The 17,911-nt window shown below is 39.1% G+C and overlaps 1 protein-coding gene across 1 annotated transcript; it reads right to left on the reverse strand.

Annotated features, from left to right (window-relative positions):
- Window positions 1-475: 475 nt before the first annotated feature.
- LOC131468845 (rho-related GTP-binding protein RhoA-D) lies at window positions 476-16,655 on the reverse strand. The gene is made up of 5 exons (XM_058643490.1): window positions 16,525-16,655; window positions 6,228-6,383; window positions 3,635-3,755; window positions 2,323-2,453; window positions 476-2,187 (listed from the first exon to the last, which is right to left on the reverse strand). The coding sequence occupies exons 2-5, from the start codon at window positions 6,381-6,383 to the stop codon at window positions 2,014-2,016; spliced, it is 582 nt and encodes a 193-aa protein (XP_058499473.1). The 5' UTR covers window positions 16,525-16,655; the 3' UTR covers window positions 476-2,013.
- Window positions 16,656-17,911: the final 1,256 nt, after the last annotated feature.

Here is a 17,911-nt window from a genome sequence, read left to right on the forward strand (position 1 = left end):
ATAGAGCTCAAACTTCATCATCACTCTCACTTAAGGGGATTTTACTTTTAGTTGAACATTATTCTTTATCAAGTTCCTCAAACAAAATATTTCTGTTAAATACATGGGCAGGAGTTTTATGTTTAGACCACTTAGTTCAGCTTCTTGATTGCTGCAGACTATTTTTCTCAATCATCACTGCCTTTGAGTAAACGTTTCATATTCATTTGTTGATTCACATAAATGAATACAGAGCAGGGCCACACTGACCCATGACTCATATACATTTAGTTGAATTAATACTTTTTAACAGTTTGGTTTTAGCTTTTAAATAGAGAAAATTGTACTTTAATGCGTTTTCAGGTCATTCAAACCAGAGTTACAAAGTTGTTTTCTGTAAAAGGACAAAAATCCAACCAAACCAACTAGAACTAGTACATGTGTGGCCAAATGTGGGTTTCAGGATTACAAACCAAGACCAGTGATGACTAAAGCATAGTATTTCAAAAATACTTTATTAATCCAGACATTACACACAACCCTCTCCTGTTAGTAAAGCCGTATCACAATCAACATTTTCTCTTGGACTTTGCTGTTAGATGGGAGACACTGTCCAGGAACTGGCCTGAGCTTACAACATTCTGATCCCAGAGGACTGAAAGTACTGGACAACAGAAAGCTACGCCATGGTTGTAGCTCATGGTGGGAAGATCAACACAGGAAGTCACATCTCAATAATGTGTACAGTGTGTTACCTGGACAGGGTAAGATATAGAATATACAGTAACAATAACCTGACATACTGTGTCCAGTAGTGAGCTGTTGTTGCTCAGGCTTTCATCCCAGTGCTGTTGCAGATTCCTCTTGAAAAAAGGTCAAACTTTGATTCAACATTTGACCTTTAAGGCCAAAGGTTACAATCATTTCAAAGATCTCCAAGGGCAACACAATAGAACAACTTTGACAGGATCCTACACAACTAGATATCCTTGTATGAGGAATATTCATTTAGTGTCAAGTAAAGGGCTATTACACACCAACAAAGCCAACAGGAACCAGTTGGGGAGGTTAAAACTTTTACACAGAGAATTGATTAATAAATCGAGTTGTCCTGCTAATAAAGCTGTGTATAATGTGCAGTAGTCCACAGTTAATCCAGTGCACTGATACATCATGACTGTATACTGGATCTGAAACAGCAGACTTGAGACATGAGGCAGAGCTTATTTGGGGGAAGGCGCTGGTCACGTCTGTCAGGGCCAGTGTGACTGCTGGTACTGTGTCCATGACAATAGAACTACTGTCTGCAGTGCCAGTTTAAGCCATCGCCATGGAAGAGTGGCAGACACTGGTGCAGTTCAACACCTCGCCACAAAAACATCTGCTGCTGCTGCTGCTGCTGCTGCTGATTTGGTTTATGTCAGGGTCAGTGGATTAATGCTGTTGTAAACAAGCTCTAAATTTAGTCCTTCGTGTTAGAAGTGTATGAAAACGGAGCTGTGCTGACAGCACTTTGTGACGTACGGCTTCCAGAGGGTAAAATTATTAGAGGTATGACAAATAAATGACAGATGGGGACTGATGGCAACGTGTTAAACGATGGAGTGGTATATGCAGGTTCAAGAGAAGCAAGAATTACAGACGTTAAAAGCAAATTTACCGCCTGTAAACAATCACAACAAAGGCAGATGCGCGACGTGTTTGTAAAGTATATGCACATTTAAATACAAATATACATTCATTCACACAGACAGGCGGAGGAGGGGGGGATAGGTCCTGGTGGAGGAAAATAAACAATAACTGACAGTGTAAGAGGCAGAAGAAATAAGTGTTTTTCTAAAAAAAAAAAAGGAAAATAAGCTGATTTGTTTTTGCTTTTTAAACAGGTGTGTCAGTCTTTCATATTTGCCTGTGGCATATCTGTGAAATAAGTATAGTCCATGGAAGCCACTGATTTTAGGTTTCTCTAACTTTGTTCTGCGTGTGCCGGAAAGTGCTCCCTCAGGTGCTAATTGGCCAACAAAATCCACCTCTTCACAGTAGCTGGCAGCCGCCCCTCTTTTTGCGCTTGCGTACCTGCAGTGCCGCTCTGGTGGCCATTTCAAACACCTCCCGCACGCCATCCTTGGTCTTGGCGGAGCATTCCAGGTAGCCAAAGGCACTGATGCGGTTGGCCATGTCTCTGCCCTCTTCAGACTTTACTGGCTCCTGGAGATGTAATGCACAGACAGTGGGTTAAACTTTCTGGTGTGTTGGAGCAGGGAAACCTCTAGACATGCAGGGCAGTGGGTCCCCAGGACTGTGGACACTTAGCAGAAAGACCAAATATAAATGGGAACGCACTTGTTTCATCTTGGCCAGCTCCCTGCGTGTGTGTTCGTCATTCCTGAGGTCCTTCTTGTTGCCCACAAGAATGATCGGTACGTTGGGACAAAAATGTTTCACTTCAGGTGTCCATTTCTCGGGAATGTTCTCTGCAAAAATGGAAAACAACTCCAGTGACTGGACAGTAGAGTCCCTCCTTACAAGGACACAGTTGGGAGAGCTGTGTCATTTCCCTTGCGACTGTACAGACATAAACACAGAGGTCAACAACCCCAGAGTCAACGAGCCAAAAAAAATCTGTGTTGTTTGCTCTGGAAAGAGATGATGAGATAGCATAGGAAAACCATCTGAGGTATTTCCCATAACAAACCTATGTGGGACACAACCCAAGACATTAATTAACTTCTTTGATTTGGTATTTCAGGTCCCAGCCTGAAATACATGATGTGTAATCCTCCAGATTATTGCAGTGCATTGTGACATGAACTACATTTAAATTCCACAACTGTGTTTGTACATTTTTCTGCTCTTGCATGAATACACTGGAATTCCCTGGAAGTCCCTGTTAAGATAGTAATAGTAAGTAATAGTAAGATACTTTACTTATAAAACATACTATATACAGTTAGTAAAGTCGAAAAGTTTACAATTAGTAGAATACCAAAGAATTGGTCAAACAAAAACATGTTTTGTATTACAGACTCTATAAAGTGGCCTCCTTTTGTCTTAATGACAGCTTTGTCACTACTGTTCTAATCCATATTATGGCAAGAGCCAGACTTGCAGCTGTGTTAACGGCCATCTGTGACGTGTGACATTACTTAATTAACTAAACCAGACCAGGAAAGCATGACATCAAGTCACAGTAATGTTTGACTGGAAGCCAGCAGCTGGGTAAATTACAAACCCAATAATTAAATCAATTTCAATAGGCACTTTTTTTCCCCACTGTGGTCATTACTTTCATTAAGTCTGTGAACAAAACCGGAAATGGCATTGAAACAAAACAAATTACCAGAGAGGAAAACCCTCTAGTGAGGATGATAACTGATTCCCTGCAGATCAGCTCTCCTCATGATGAAAAAAGTGGTTATTTTATCGGAGTGCCAACTAAAGCTGCTCTCCTGTTTCTGTACAAAAATACATGACCATAGACTAAGAGGTTATTCAAATCCATACATCATTCCATTTCTGATACTAGTGTCATGATCCTCCCATGTTTATAAAAACTCTGCTGTGTGATTATCAGCAATACTTACACACATTAACTCACATTAAATAATAAATGCATTGTGTCACCAAGTGTGTAAGCAACTGAAACTAGCCTTACCCAAACTATCAGGGCTGTCTATGGAGAAGCACATGAGGATAACATCTGTGTCGGGGTAGGAGAGCGGTCTAAGTCGGTCGTAGTCTTCTTGACCTGCTGTATCCCACAACGCTAACTCCACCTGAGAGAGAGAGGGAAGACAAACAAACTGCTTGAAGTGGTGGCTCACTAAATTATTATTTTCATCGATGGTAAACATTAAAGCTGCAACTAACGATTATTTTCATAATCGATTAATCTGTCGATTATTTTCTCGATTAATCAATGAATCGTTTGGTCCATAAAATATCAGAAAACCATAAAAAATGTTGATCGGTGTTCGTCAAACCTGGAAATTATGATGTTCTCAAATGTCTTGTTTTGTCCACTAACCAAAATGATTGACTTTTAATGATTAATTTGTTATCCAGAGCAAAGAAATGAAGAAAATATTCCTATTTAAGAAGCTTAAACAATCAGAAATCTTGTTTTAATCATGAAAAAAGCTTCAAACCGATGAATCGATTATCAAAATAGTTGTCGATTAATTTAGTAATCGATTAATAATCGATTCATCGATTAATAATCGATTCATCGATTAATAATCGATTCATCGATTAATAATCGATTCATCGATTAATAATCGATTCATCGATTAATCGTTTCAGCTCTAGTAAACATGACGAATTAAACAAACAGAACATTCCTCCACCATCAGGCTTAAAAGGGAACTCCCCAGAGGTGACGACGGCTCCCACAGGCTTTTCTCCTACTGCTAATTAAACTGTTAACAGCTCCACAGTGCCTGACCTGCTCCACATGAAACAATGCCCAGCTAAAAACTTAATAAATGCAACATTTGCAAGAGCTCAGCAAGAGCATTTAGATTTCAACCACAGCTCCCAGTAGGAACGTCTTATGTAATCCAAACATTCACACATAGGTGACCTTTTCTACTCCAAGTCTCTACAAATTAAGTATAGTCTCTACAGCTGGAAACCTGAGCCTACTACTACTACTACTGCTGCTGAGAAATGGATACAAGAAAAAAAGTTATCATCCAAGAGAAAAACTACAGTATATTCATTGGGGCTTTAATTACATCTCACCGCTCACTCGTCTCGCCAAGTCTTGCGTGTTGGCTGGTAATCTACTTACATTGGCAAGCAACAGCAGCTTCTCACTTATGCTCTAGCACAGGGAGGATATTTTCCATAGAAAAAGACAGCGAGCCGAGCAATATCGCATCATCTGTCTGGGGAAACTGGGCAACACCACATCATGGACTACTTCAGCTTCCATTTGTGTTGCTTTTCCACCACAAGATGTCTCTCAGGAGTCAGCTTTTCTTTAACTTTATTTTACCGCCACACCGTGAACCTGTGAACTCATATATCAGTAAGGGGGGCGGCATATTTTTTTTTATATATATATATACATACATACATATATATACACATATACATACATATATATATATATATATATATATATACATATATATATACATATATATATATATATATATATATATATATATATATATATATACATATACATATATATATATACATATACATATATATATATATATATACATATATATATATATATATATATATATATATATATACATATACATATATATATATACATATACATATATATATATATATATACATATATATATATATATATATATACATATATATATATATATATATATATATATATATACTGTGTGAAATAAAATAAAAGATATACAGGTCAAGGTCAGCTGTAAGTTGGACTATGACACAACACACAGACTTATTATGATATATGTTTCACTAACTGACACACATCACTTAAGAGGCTTGGATTCCAGCTGGCCACTGCCAGATTTTGCAGCTCAGGAAACAGGAACAGGAAATAAGACATTAGTCATGATGTATGAGGAGGGAGGTTCTGACCCCAGCACAGGATCCTTTTCCTGTTGTTGGCAGAAGGTCTGCTGCTTCAAAACAATGAAAAAGACCCACGGCTTTCTCAACAATGAACATGTATCCCCATCAAGTCTTGATGACATGTGTTTCTCAAACAGCAAAGCACATTTTTAATACTTGAGCAACAGTTGTGGTGTACAGCACTGTGTAAAAGTCTGAGGCCACAATTAGATTTCTTGTTTTAGAAATGCTATATTACAGTATCCTCAATTGCTTTACCAAACACATCGTAATCATATATGCTGTTTTAAAATAACCTTATATAGGTTAAAAATGATTTAGTGTGACCTTGTACAATAGCGTGACCCTGGCTTTCTTGTTTCCTAAACCTCAAAATGTTGACATCTTTAATTCTTTTTTACCTCTCAAACCAAAGATACCCAGGAACGAGAACAAATAAAATTGTTGGCAATTCATTCATTGATTAATCATTGGAGAACTACAATGAGACTTTTAAAAAGCATAATACATTGTGTTTTTAAGCTGAATATGTATATGTAAAGTAACCAGCAACAATAGCACATAAGAAATGACATGGGTTATTAATTTGAGAACATACAAAGAAGCCTGTTACTTCAGTATTCACACCTCTCCAAAAGAAACAAGCACAAATTCAAAGAATATAGTACCTGTTTGCCATCAACCTCAATGTCAGCGATGTAGTTCTCAAACACAGTGGGGACGTAGACTTCTGGGAACTGGTCCTTACTGAAGACGATAAGAAGACAGGTCTTCCCACAAGCACCGTCCCCAACTATCACCAACTTCTTCCTGATGGCAGCCATCTACAAAAAGTAAACAAGTAAACACTTTGATTAGTTTGTGTGAAAGTTTGAGATCCGTCAGAATAAATGGTCAGTACAGTGCTGAGAAAGGGCATTTTTAAACCAGAAAGAACGTGAAAATTAAAGTTAAGACAAAAACGGTAGGATCGGAGGGTTCAGCACTGGTTGGAAAAACAGTGTAAGAGTTCAGGGCTCAACAAGCCGTCGCATATGTTTGGTCTCCGTCACACAATTGCATAAAAACAATCCTTAATATTTCATTTCTACAGCCATGTGGTCATGTTGTGATTTACAACCCTCAACTCTTCTGGTCTTCCCTACTCTTTGCTCGTAATCCTGAACGGTCCGTATGCATGAGTGAATGTGGCTTGCCAGAGAAATACAGCCCTACACACAAACACACACAGATCAATAGCCATCTCCCACAAGCAGACAATAATGGAGAGAAGGCAGTAGCTGAGGAGACAAAGTCCTGGCTGCATGCCATCAGCATCAGCCTCAAGAGAGCTCAGAACACCTGGAGCAAGACAACAGGACTTACATACCCAATAATCTTAGCAATAAATATACAGAAATATAGTATTATTATTTTTTAAAGCTGGCTCTTTTATTTTAATTTTTCTAATTATCACTCTGCAGTTCCAAACAGCTTTTCCTATAGAATCTTTCAGCACATTATTTTTTTTAGTTCACGTAACTTTCAGAAGACAGAAGTTTGGAGGAAAAAAAATTAAAAAACCACAACTAACTGAACACTAGCAGCTAGTTGAAGTCAGCATCTAACCAACAGCCACAGTGGAGCATGTAGCTGCTGTGAGAGAGATTTCCCTCAGGATAAGCAGCTTAAATACTGTGGGGAAAATACTGTTAACTAAGAACTTTGACAAATATAAATTCAAAATGTTTTTAATTCATTCACACAATGCACAGTGGGCCAAATCAATATTTTCTGTGACCACCCACTGCCTTCAAAACAGCATCCATTCTCCTACACTTGCATATTATTTTTGAAGGACACTGGAGAACTAACCATCCAGATCTTCTCTGGATGAAGGCTAGCTTAAATCCTTCGTACGTACGATGATTTTGAGATCAAGGCTCTGTGCGGGGCATCCCAATATTGCCAGGAATCTGTTCTTTAGGCTGAAGATGACATTGACTGTATGATTGGGTCATTGTCCTGTTACAGAATGGATGGATAAATATCTGCTTGTATTTCCCAGTACCACATTAATGACCAAATCCCCAACTCCATTTGCAGGAATGCAGTCCCAAACTTGCAAAGAACCTTCACCATACGTCACTGTTGTCTGCAGACAGTCATTATTGTACCACTCTCCATCCGTTTGGTGAAGAAACTGCCTTTAGCTACAGCCCTCTTTCGCCCTCTTTCGAAGGGAAGTGAGCAAGTTTCCTTAGCTGGCCACTGCGTCTATGATCCTCATTGTTGCCCATTTTTACACTTCTTAAAAAGAGCTTAAATCTTCACATCCTGAAACCAGCTTGCTTTGAGATCTTTGCCTTGGAGAGACATTACCATATGGTGCATGACCTGTGACATGAAACCATCTTCTACAGTTTTAAGCTTCTTTACACAGCTGTTTCTTTTCCAGTAAATTATTGTTTACACATGAACAGGATGATCATTAGCACCTGTTTGGTATATTCAGTTGATCATGCACCTGAATATAATCCTACAAAATCCCAGTATCTGTGCAAATGCACCTACAAGAAATAATGCTGTTTAAAGGCAGATGTTGGTCACACCAAATATTGATTTGGATTTTTTTTCTGTTCATTCACTTAGGATTTTGTAAATTGATGAAATAAACAATTAGACTTCTTACTTATCAGAAATCTTTGCAGATTACTGTATAAAAAAGTGTTGGACATGTAATCATCAACAATCAGGACAGAAATACAGTCTGGAGGTAGTGACACACCGTAGCTGCTGGATGTGTAAATAGGCAGTTGGAGAACAAGCTAAGCATACAAACCAAAGGGTTGATTACATTTCAGTTGTTTACAAGTTTTAACTCCAGTGGCCAACAACCCAGTAACTGTTGATTTCTCGTGTCCCAAGAAAGACACATGTAAGCAGGTGTACAAATATGTGTCAAGTAATAAGCATGGATTAAATGGTACTTCCATGTAATGGGTTTTCTAACAGAATCAGAATGTACACGTACAAACATTTGTTTGAGCATGTAAAATTTCAACAAAAATCCAATTAAACTCATACAGGGTGCAAGGTGTATTGTCTATTGTAACCATATCAACTTATACAAAGAGTCGGAAGGATACATTACACAGTCATTTCCAAAAAAAGATGAACACACATGAAGCTGGAACTTCGGAGTTGAAGTATATAGTTAAACGTAGATCTACGTATAAGCCTTCATTCGATTCCCTGTATGTGTCAGTGATTTAGCTTCACTCACCACAGCAGCTACCACAAAGACCATTGTTCAGTTTGCTTTTTTCTCCGACAAATTAAATCAAGCTTCTGTGTTGCGAGATCGCCACTGAGAGCCACCTGTTCTCTGCGATGGTAGGCTGCTGCTGCACCATACATCATACTATCAGGTCAGATGGAGGATACACACTCACTCACGTGACTAGTAGTTACAGTGCAGTCCCAAAAAAGCATCAGAAAATGGGACAAGTCCTTTGGATCTTGAACCATGATAAAATAATGCAGTTTACAGATGACAATTCATCTCAAAATATGCAGTCTACATTGACAGTGGTGAGCGGCAGCATATGGTGCTTACTGGGAATAATGGGCTCTTTCCTTTTTTATGAATGCGTCTATGTGTGTGAGTATGCACAGTGTCAGGACAAGAACCAAGACTCCATGGAATTTTTACTAAAGAGGGCAGCCTGTGATGTGTCCCACTGCCTTAAAATGTGGAACAAAAACTATTCATCAATTATTTAAAGATCATATTCAAATTATTAAAAAAAAAAAAAACTCAGTAAACTGCAATGCGTACTGGTGGCCCAACTGCAGCGGCCCAGGCCATCTGCTGTCTGTCACCAGACCTCCCACCAACAAAAGATAAAAACGGCAGAAAGAGAAAGAAATTCCATCTTAAAAGTGAACCTTGCTTTGCTAGTTAATGTGGTGAAATGACACTGGTGATACATTTTATGATGTATTCAACAATCAATAATTAAGTGTGCCCTGGATTTTTATTATGTAGTAAGTGGGCTTCTGTCGACATTGGCTGAAGAACTTTGAAGAAGAAATAAAACACTTAAAAATTAAGATAACTGCTTGTAGCATAGGCACATTGTGCCAGTGATAAATGTTCCCACAACAATGTCATAACAAGGCTGAAAAGATCTGTGTTCCAAACAGAAACCAAAGTGCTTTAAAATCAGTCAGATCGTAAAACTAGCAGGACACTGCATGTTCACACGTGTCTCAGAATGAATGACCCCGTCTTGCATAATATTCATCCCTGTGCATGTGTGCGGAAGCAAAGGACAAAGTTCTCATTCCTGGCACATGTACTGTATGAACAGATGCTTATTTCACTTCTACCTCATTTCTCCTCTTGGCAGGGTTCAAGTCACACTGTCAGGAGTAACACATTAGCCAGTCTTGTTTGTCAGGCGTGGCAGGGGGTAACAGCAAAAGCACAGCGCTGACCTACAGATGTACAGAGAAACTTCTTTCTCTTTGAGATACTACATTAACCAGATTCTAATAACATGGATCAGAAAACTCTAGGTATTTACACCAACCCTGTGACCCAATGAGTTACAATCATGTTAAACTCCTATTATTAAATGACATGCAGGCTTAGACCAGACCAACTCAAGCAGAATCATACTGCTGGATAATAAGTGTATGGCACACTAAAATGTAAACGAAGGCCACCAGGTGTTGAAACTCATTATTTAATTATTACATTATTATTTAATTCTAATATATTCCTGATAAAAGTCTGAATCATTTTATTCAGTCCGAATAAAATTATTTGCTGAGCTTCATGTCTTTTATCTGTTACAGCGTCGCCTACTTCTGTGTGTTCTGTGAGAGAGGCCTCTGAATCAGACTCGATTGCACGTCTCACATTATCACCACGCGCGTCAGGGAACAAGGGAGCGTCAGACATCACAGGCGGGGGGGAGAGTGTTAGGGTTAAAAGGTACATGCCATAAAGGTAAGGATTGCTTTAAGTCTAATACTGTGACATCAACTGTGAGTGTTACATCAGTTTGATGCTGTTACTGGTCTGATTGTGCAGGGACTCCAATCACCAAAATAACAGGCACCTACATGATTCACTCATTAAAACACAACTACTTGATTGACAGATTCATACTGATTTCAAACCATTTCACATCTTTTCCTGAAATGTACTACCTGCTGACAAAACCACATCACAAGATAAAGTGCAGTGCAAGGTTTCTGCAATTCTCAGCCAAGTTGATACACCAGCATCATTACTTCATGACTCCTCCCCGTCAAGCTTATCACAAAAATGTAATGAGAATTTGACATATGAACATAGGGTATGAGGAATGTCTCACCCACTTTCAAGCCCTCTCACTCTTTTCCTATAAACATACTGTACATCCCTCTTGAGTACCAGAATTACACTCTCTCTTTATTCTTCTAGATTTAGTGCCTAATGATGTTGCTGTAGTGCAGTTTTCATACAGGAACAGTGGCTTCTCTTGTTACACATCTTAAAAACGTTTTGGAGAGAAGTTCCAAATAACTAAATAAGCATCCGACATGAGGCACAACTGCAGCAAACAGTTTCAGCCACATTGGAAAAGTCACTGTGCATCCATTCAGCTTCTTTTCTCAGGTGTTCCACTCATTAAAGTGCTGCTAGTCTCATATTGGACAGTATAAAAGATGGCATCAAAACTGATGCAGAACTATAAATAGATTTTTCTTAACACGCTCAGGTGTGTGATACTACAGCACGACATGGCTTGACTCAACTGTTTGGTATTGTTTTATTACTATAGTACCTCGTCAACATGGGCAGAGTCAACTGCCTTGATGTCGTTTGACACGCATCACAAACTAGTGACTTGTAAAGCAGTTGTTTTTGGTGTACTGAATCATTTGACTCAGTTAATTAAAAAGATTTGTTCACAGAATCGTTCAGCACTTCCTGCGTGACCGGAGCACAAACTCTGTCTGACAGTCACTGAAATACAGCGGAAGAGGTTGTGATGTGGCTCACTGCTCGCGAACGCTGGCTTTTGGCAATGCTGTCGCTAAATACACCAGACTCCTCTGTTAAATATTGAGATTTTAGACATTTTCTTGCTAAATGTTGGAGATTAACGCATATCTTTGGGAATTTTAAGTCTTTTTAACTGATCTACAGTTCGGCATTGTTCCGTTTGATTTGTGTGTCGGACGTTGCGCTCATGACTCTCCAAGTGCCGACACTACATCGGCTCAACTCGCTTGGAACTCTGACTGACACCGACAGGTAGGTTACCAAATTTTACACAGCTCCTGCTGCAACCATGAAAAAAACCTTTTCCAAAAATGCAGCAGGATTCCAAATACCTATTTACAGACTCAGGTGTATCAATTGTTTCCTCTTTCAAACAGATAATTTAGGGAAATTCAGGCTGTACCATTTATTCAACACACAGGCTGCATTATTAATTTTTATGTACATCCACTTATGGTTAAGTGAGCACTTCAGAGCTGTACAGTAAAGCGGAATTGAATATAAATATATGATTAACTTGAAGTCAACTGACTTCAGAGTAGTAGTTAGCTCAAGCCATTAGTCAGCCTTTCAACATATGTGTATGTTAGTATCATTTAAATATATGTACAGTATACCTTTTACTGCAGCCATAATAACGAGACAATTTTACAAGGGCACATAAAATCAATTAGAGATTGCATGTCATCTTCAACTTTCTCTTTCACACCAGAATTAACCGGTTTAAATGTGTTTTTACAAGTGAACCCGTTAAAGTCCCTTTTCAAACTCACAAAAACTATGAATTTTAGATAACTGCTCGGACAGTGCGCATTTGTAATGTTTTTGCACGGCTGTTTTCTGCAGATACTGGATAGTAATTTCATGACAGCAAATCCAAAGTCTGTGTTATCACTTCCCTGTGACACACTTTTTCCATGCCACAAACCAAATCTTGATCATCAAAGACTCTTCACATCAGCAGCAGCCCCAATACTAACTGGAGGAGCAACCTGAAAAACTCCTTACCTCCTTTTACCCGAGGTCTGAAAAGAGGAATTCTGAAGACGAATAGAAGTCAAGGTCAAATTTTTAAGTTTGAATCAGTCTTGACAGCAGAAGTGGAGGCTCAGGACCCAGGCCAGGGAAGCAGCTACTGTCAGAGAACCTAGCTGGAGCCCAAAATAGGACAGAGCCATTGAGACTCCCCCGGCCCAATTTATCACAGTGTGCACAGCTCAGCGCAGAGAGAAATATCATACAGAATTATCCCTTCATCCTCCCTGAGCCTCTGCTTGCAGTACACAAAGAAAAAGATATGGACAGAAGGAAAGAAAAAGACAAGGAAGGTGCTCACAATAGAACACAAGTGCACTGGAGCACAGAGCGATGCTATCAAAAGAACTTAAACACTCAAGTGTCATAAGCAAGTCTTTGATTAATATTACATGAGTATGAAATAAATACATGTATAAATGAGTGACTTGGGCATTAAGATTATCAGGATTTGTTAAGACATGCCTGCTTTACTGCTTTCCTACTCTTACGCTATAGGTAGATCGATTAATCAGTGGGAACAATTAATCAGGCTGATATTTGCCATTTTCTAATTATATTCATTGGCCATCAACATCCATCCTCTACTGCTTTGTCCTCCACATGAGGGTCTCTGGAGCCAATCCCAGCTCCCAGCTGACATAGGGTGTTCTAAATAAACCTTTGTTGTATTTCATCAGATGGAAGAAAAAAAAGAAAAGCATCTAAATATATGGTCCAAAAAAAGTGCCTTATTGGCCATCAGCTGCCCTGATTTCAAAGAAAATCAGCATCGGTCATAGTACAACTCATATTATTTAACCTCTACCACTTCAATATTATAAAAGAATGCACATGTGCTGACACACTCCATCGTAGCTGGGCAGGATGAAGCAGCAGATGTGATTGTACCCCATTTTCTATGCATTTGCTACATCTCTTCTACCCATCCTCCTACAGGCTCTTGTTCTCACTATGTCCTCATCTCATCCCTTCCTTTACTCTTCCTCTCCCGGTGTTGCAGTGTGACGTCAACATAGGGTAGCTAATGTTGCATATCCTTAGGGTGCTGCATTCCTCTTTGCCAACACACATTCACAACACAAATGAAAGCCAAAGCTGACACACACATTTACATTTACATTTACTTAACTTATACCCATTATAATTTACAGCAGTCCAGGGTGAGGTCTAAAAATGATTTGGTTTGAACAAAAAGTTCAGAGTTTAGAGTCACACGTGACTACAAATAAATGGCATATCCTTTTAGGGACTTCCTGAAACTAAGATTCCCAACAAGAAATTCTCCCAGAGATTTCTATTCCCCAAAGGACTTGCTGCCTGTCAATGACACACCCTACAGGCATCCCCCCTAAAATCACTTCAAAACAACATCTCAGAGGTTAAACTCAATATTTCACTGTGTTCTGTATAAAAGAAACAAGACAGATTAGTTTACAGAACAGCACTGGCCTCCTTGAAAATAACCGCTGATGGAAAGACTAATCTGAGACAGGATACTGTGAAGCATTGTTTGGAGGGAAAAACCCCTAGCAGATAAGCACCTATAGCTTAACAATGCTCAAACCAGCAGCTTACATGGGTAAGAGCTGTTAGGATGGAAAAAAATCTGAACAATAGTTCTTCTGTCCCTGCAGGAATGTACAATGGCCAAAACGTTAAAACAAACACTCATAGTAGGTCAGTGAAGAGCATGTCAAGAGGAACAACATGAGGCACAGCATCAGGGCAAAATGGCCTCTGGGAATCCTGGCCTATATGCTGATCCATTTTAGTTTTCCCATGAACACTTTTTTTTGCTGAACTATTCGGAAGTCTTCCATGTTGACCCAAATAATCATGTTTATTATTTGTTTCATAAGTAAGCAGACTTAGTGCGTAATATCAGCTACAGAATATCTATTTTATATATTGTAAACTATGTTTTAAATGTTCTATACTGTGTGCATGTGCCTTGTTGTGGTCCCATTCATACAAGAATGAGGGTCCACATCAGTCTTGCCTTCCTGGTATGCATACTCCATCTCACATTCCATTTAGTAGCTGGAATGTCTCACCAGTTCTCCTCCTCAACTTATGCCGGCGTATATACTTTAAGTGCTGAGTTGTACATGTTTGGCTACTGATGGATCTCCTCACATAACCTTTAAGCAAGTGTCCATGGTTGTGGTCTGTCATCTTCTCTGCAAAAGAGAGAGCCCTGTTGAAGCCTGCCCCACACGAGAGGATAATTGGCCAGATTTCGGTCCCAGTCTTCCGACAACTGTGGGTGTCCTCCGATTTCAGGCTGATCTATACAGATTATCTGGCCAAATTATCCTCTAGTGCGAGGGGTTAACAAATGTGTTCCAGATTTCAAATCTTAACTATTAAACATGTTTCATATTTCCAATTTCATCAGCAATTGGGAGCGTGAGCAGAACCCCACAATAACCAATGACAGTAAGTTGACCGGGGAACTGATGTGTTGTGTACTTTTGTTTAGAATCGTAACTTGTACAAGCAAAGTTGATTCCATCTTCTTGGCTATGACTTCATCAGCAGAAAATATCACACACAGAACAGCTATAACAGCCGCCGCCGACAGTCCACCTCCATGTCTGTTTATGTCCTGACATCACGTTAAATCACGCTAGTTTCTGTGAGATCCCAAATCCCTAGGGTGGTCCTGTGTCTGGACTGGATCGTCAAGTCAGTGCCTTCTTAGGATTACGAAATTGAAAAATCAGTTACGAAGTCTGTGGTTTCTCAGGCAAGAAATCAAGTCAAATGTAAAAATCCTCTAGTGAGGGGCAGGCATAACTGGACTAGGAGGTGGGAGGGCTACAGGGAGCATGCTCCCTAATGTTGCTACAACAGCTTTTGTCCATAAAAATGAATAGATGACAAACTTTACGTCAAAAGGACCTCTGCAGACACAGAGGTGCTTTCCTTCAACATCAGTGGATACAGTGACAGTCAAAACTTTTTTTAATCTTAGATTTGGGGATTTCCACAACATTTCCTACTTAGACACTGATTTGTGTAGTTGGTGGTTTGACACTCTTTTCTCCAGTGAGTGTCTGCCCAGCAACATCCTATGTGTGTGTATGTGAGACATTAAGTTGGTTATGAACACAAATGGGACAGTCCAGTCGACGTATGACAAAGTTAGAAGGTTTCACTTTGGCTTTCATAACCTGTCTGAAAGGCTTTCGTGTTATTATACAAACGAACGAGCCAAAAACGTCACTCTAAGAGACAAGTGCCTGTGCTTCAGTGTCCGGGCACAACAAGGGTGTGGTGACCGAGTCAGTGGAATTTCCTCGGGTCAAACAAACGTTTTTAACCGTTATTTACTTCGGAAAAACTCCCTGACCCCCCTTACATATGAGAAGAGGGTCCCTCACACTAGTGACCTCCAGAAGTAGTTTAGGTATTTCTGCTTTCCAGTAATTCCCACTCAAAGAGAAGTCTTTCCTCAACCAGCGTTTCAGATATAAAAAAGCAGAGCAACTTCGGGCCTTATACTCTGCCGGCCTGCCTCCACAGCTGAATCCTATACAATATAAATGACACAATCAAGTGTATTAAATATACAGGGGCTGGGTCTGTGGTAGGAATGTCGATATGATGCCTCATTATCAACAGGATTTGACTGGATAAACCAGACCATCCCTGACAGAACTCCTTGGGGCCATTCCGCTGAAAAACTTCCCCACAAGTAACAGGTTTAAACTCGCTGCTGCTGTTATCTCAGCCCATTAACGTATGTGCACTCAGAGCCGACGTGGTTTTAACTACTATACAGTTAACCCTTGAAATCGATTGACCGGCTCATGAAAACGACTAGTTGTTAAAAGTTTGACAGACGTAATGGAATCGAAATATTGACATTTTTCTCTTACCTTTGCCCCAGACTGTGCTTTCAGATGCCGAGGAGATCCTTGATTCCTCCACCGGTGAGGCAGCTGTGCTAAAGAGCGAGACTCTGAGGAGCTAAACCGATGCTCGCAGGAACCTCCCAGTGTGTTGCCTTCACGCTCCCTCGGAAATTATACTTTTTCATAATCCTTCCCATCTATGAAATAACATACCGATTGTTTAAATTACTTGTTTTATGTGACCCACAGTCAAATCCTTTTTTTTTTAATTTAAATAGAGAGATACAACAGAAACTACTTCAGAAAATGCAACTAGACTATATTAAGACCATGAGTAAAGGTGATAAAAAGAATATTAGAAAAATACGGCGATACACTATAAACACAAATAGAGCAGATTTTGGCTGTCTTATTTATTTATGGAAAGGGACAATGCATACCTTAAAATGTAAATATGCCAGGTTGTAGCCAGGTTAGAAGAGATAAAACATGAAAATGCTTTCAGGGAAACAAACAAATAGAGCAGGGTTTTGAAAGAGATTTAAATAGACTTCAAGATTTCAAGATTTTATTTTTATTGTCATGTACTCTGTAACAATGCAACATTAATACCATTAATGTCATTCAAAGTAGTATGAAAAGTTATATAAAAGAAAGTATGCACAAAATAGAATACGATATATAGAAATAGGTTCCACAGAAATAATAAACACACACACATAGAATAGTAAAACTTTTAAAAATATATATATTGTACAGTATACAGGATATTGCCGAGTTAAGAGCAAATACGGTCACTAGTAGTAATTACAGTAGCTGGAAAGCTATTCCACAATATGTCCATAATATCAATTTAATTAATAATAATCTTTTGGAATTGACATTATTATAATAGGCTAAGAAGAACAGACAAGTTATGATAAAATATTAAATAATTTCTAAAAGTATACTGTCCAGACCAGTAAGATCTTGTGCAGCTGTTTAACTATTAAAACATTTATCTTTAAAAACGTTTTACACTTAACCTAATAACTTCGTTGTGAGAAACTCTGCAAAGGATCAGTTCAGTAGTCCACAACAAGATTCGTCAGGAACGCTCAGTTTGTACATTTCCGACTACACTTGAACAGAGCATGGTGTCTCGGCCATTTAAGATTTCAACGCCTGCATGTCATTGGCTACAAGGATTCAACCATTTAAATCGGCCCCGCCCCTTTACGGATAGAAAATGATGACATCGTTTATATTTAAGGAGGTGGCCCAGCATTTAAATGGTGGAATGTCTGTTATTTTATATTATAAGCAAGATTTAGTAGTGTTGTTTTTTGTTGTTGTTGAGTAAGGAAATTGACTTTGACCCACGTGCCTTGATCCCATAGTGCGACAGGAAACCACACAACAGGGATTTGAG

This window comes from Solea solea, chromosome 11, assembly GCF_958295425.1.
Source record: "Solea solea chromosome 11, fSolSol10.1, whole genome shotgun sequence".
NCBI classification, from domain to species: domain Eukaryota; kingdom Metazoa; phylum Chordata; class Actinopteri; order Pleuronectiformes; family Soleidae; genus Solea; species Solea solea.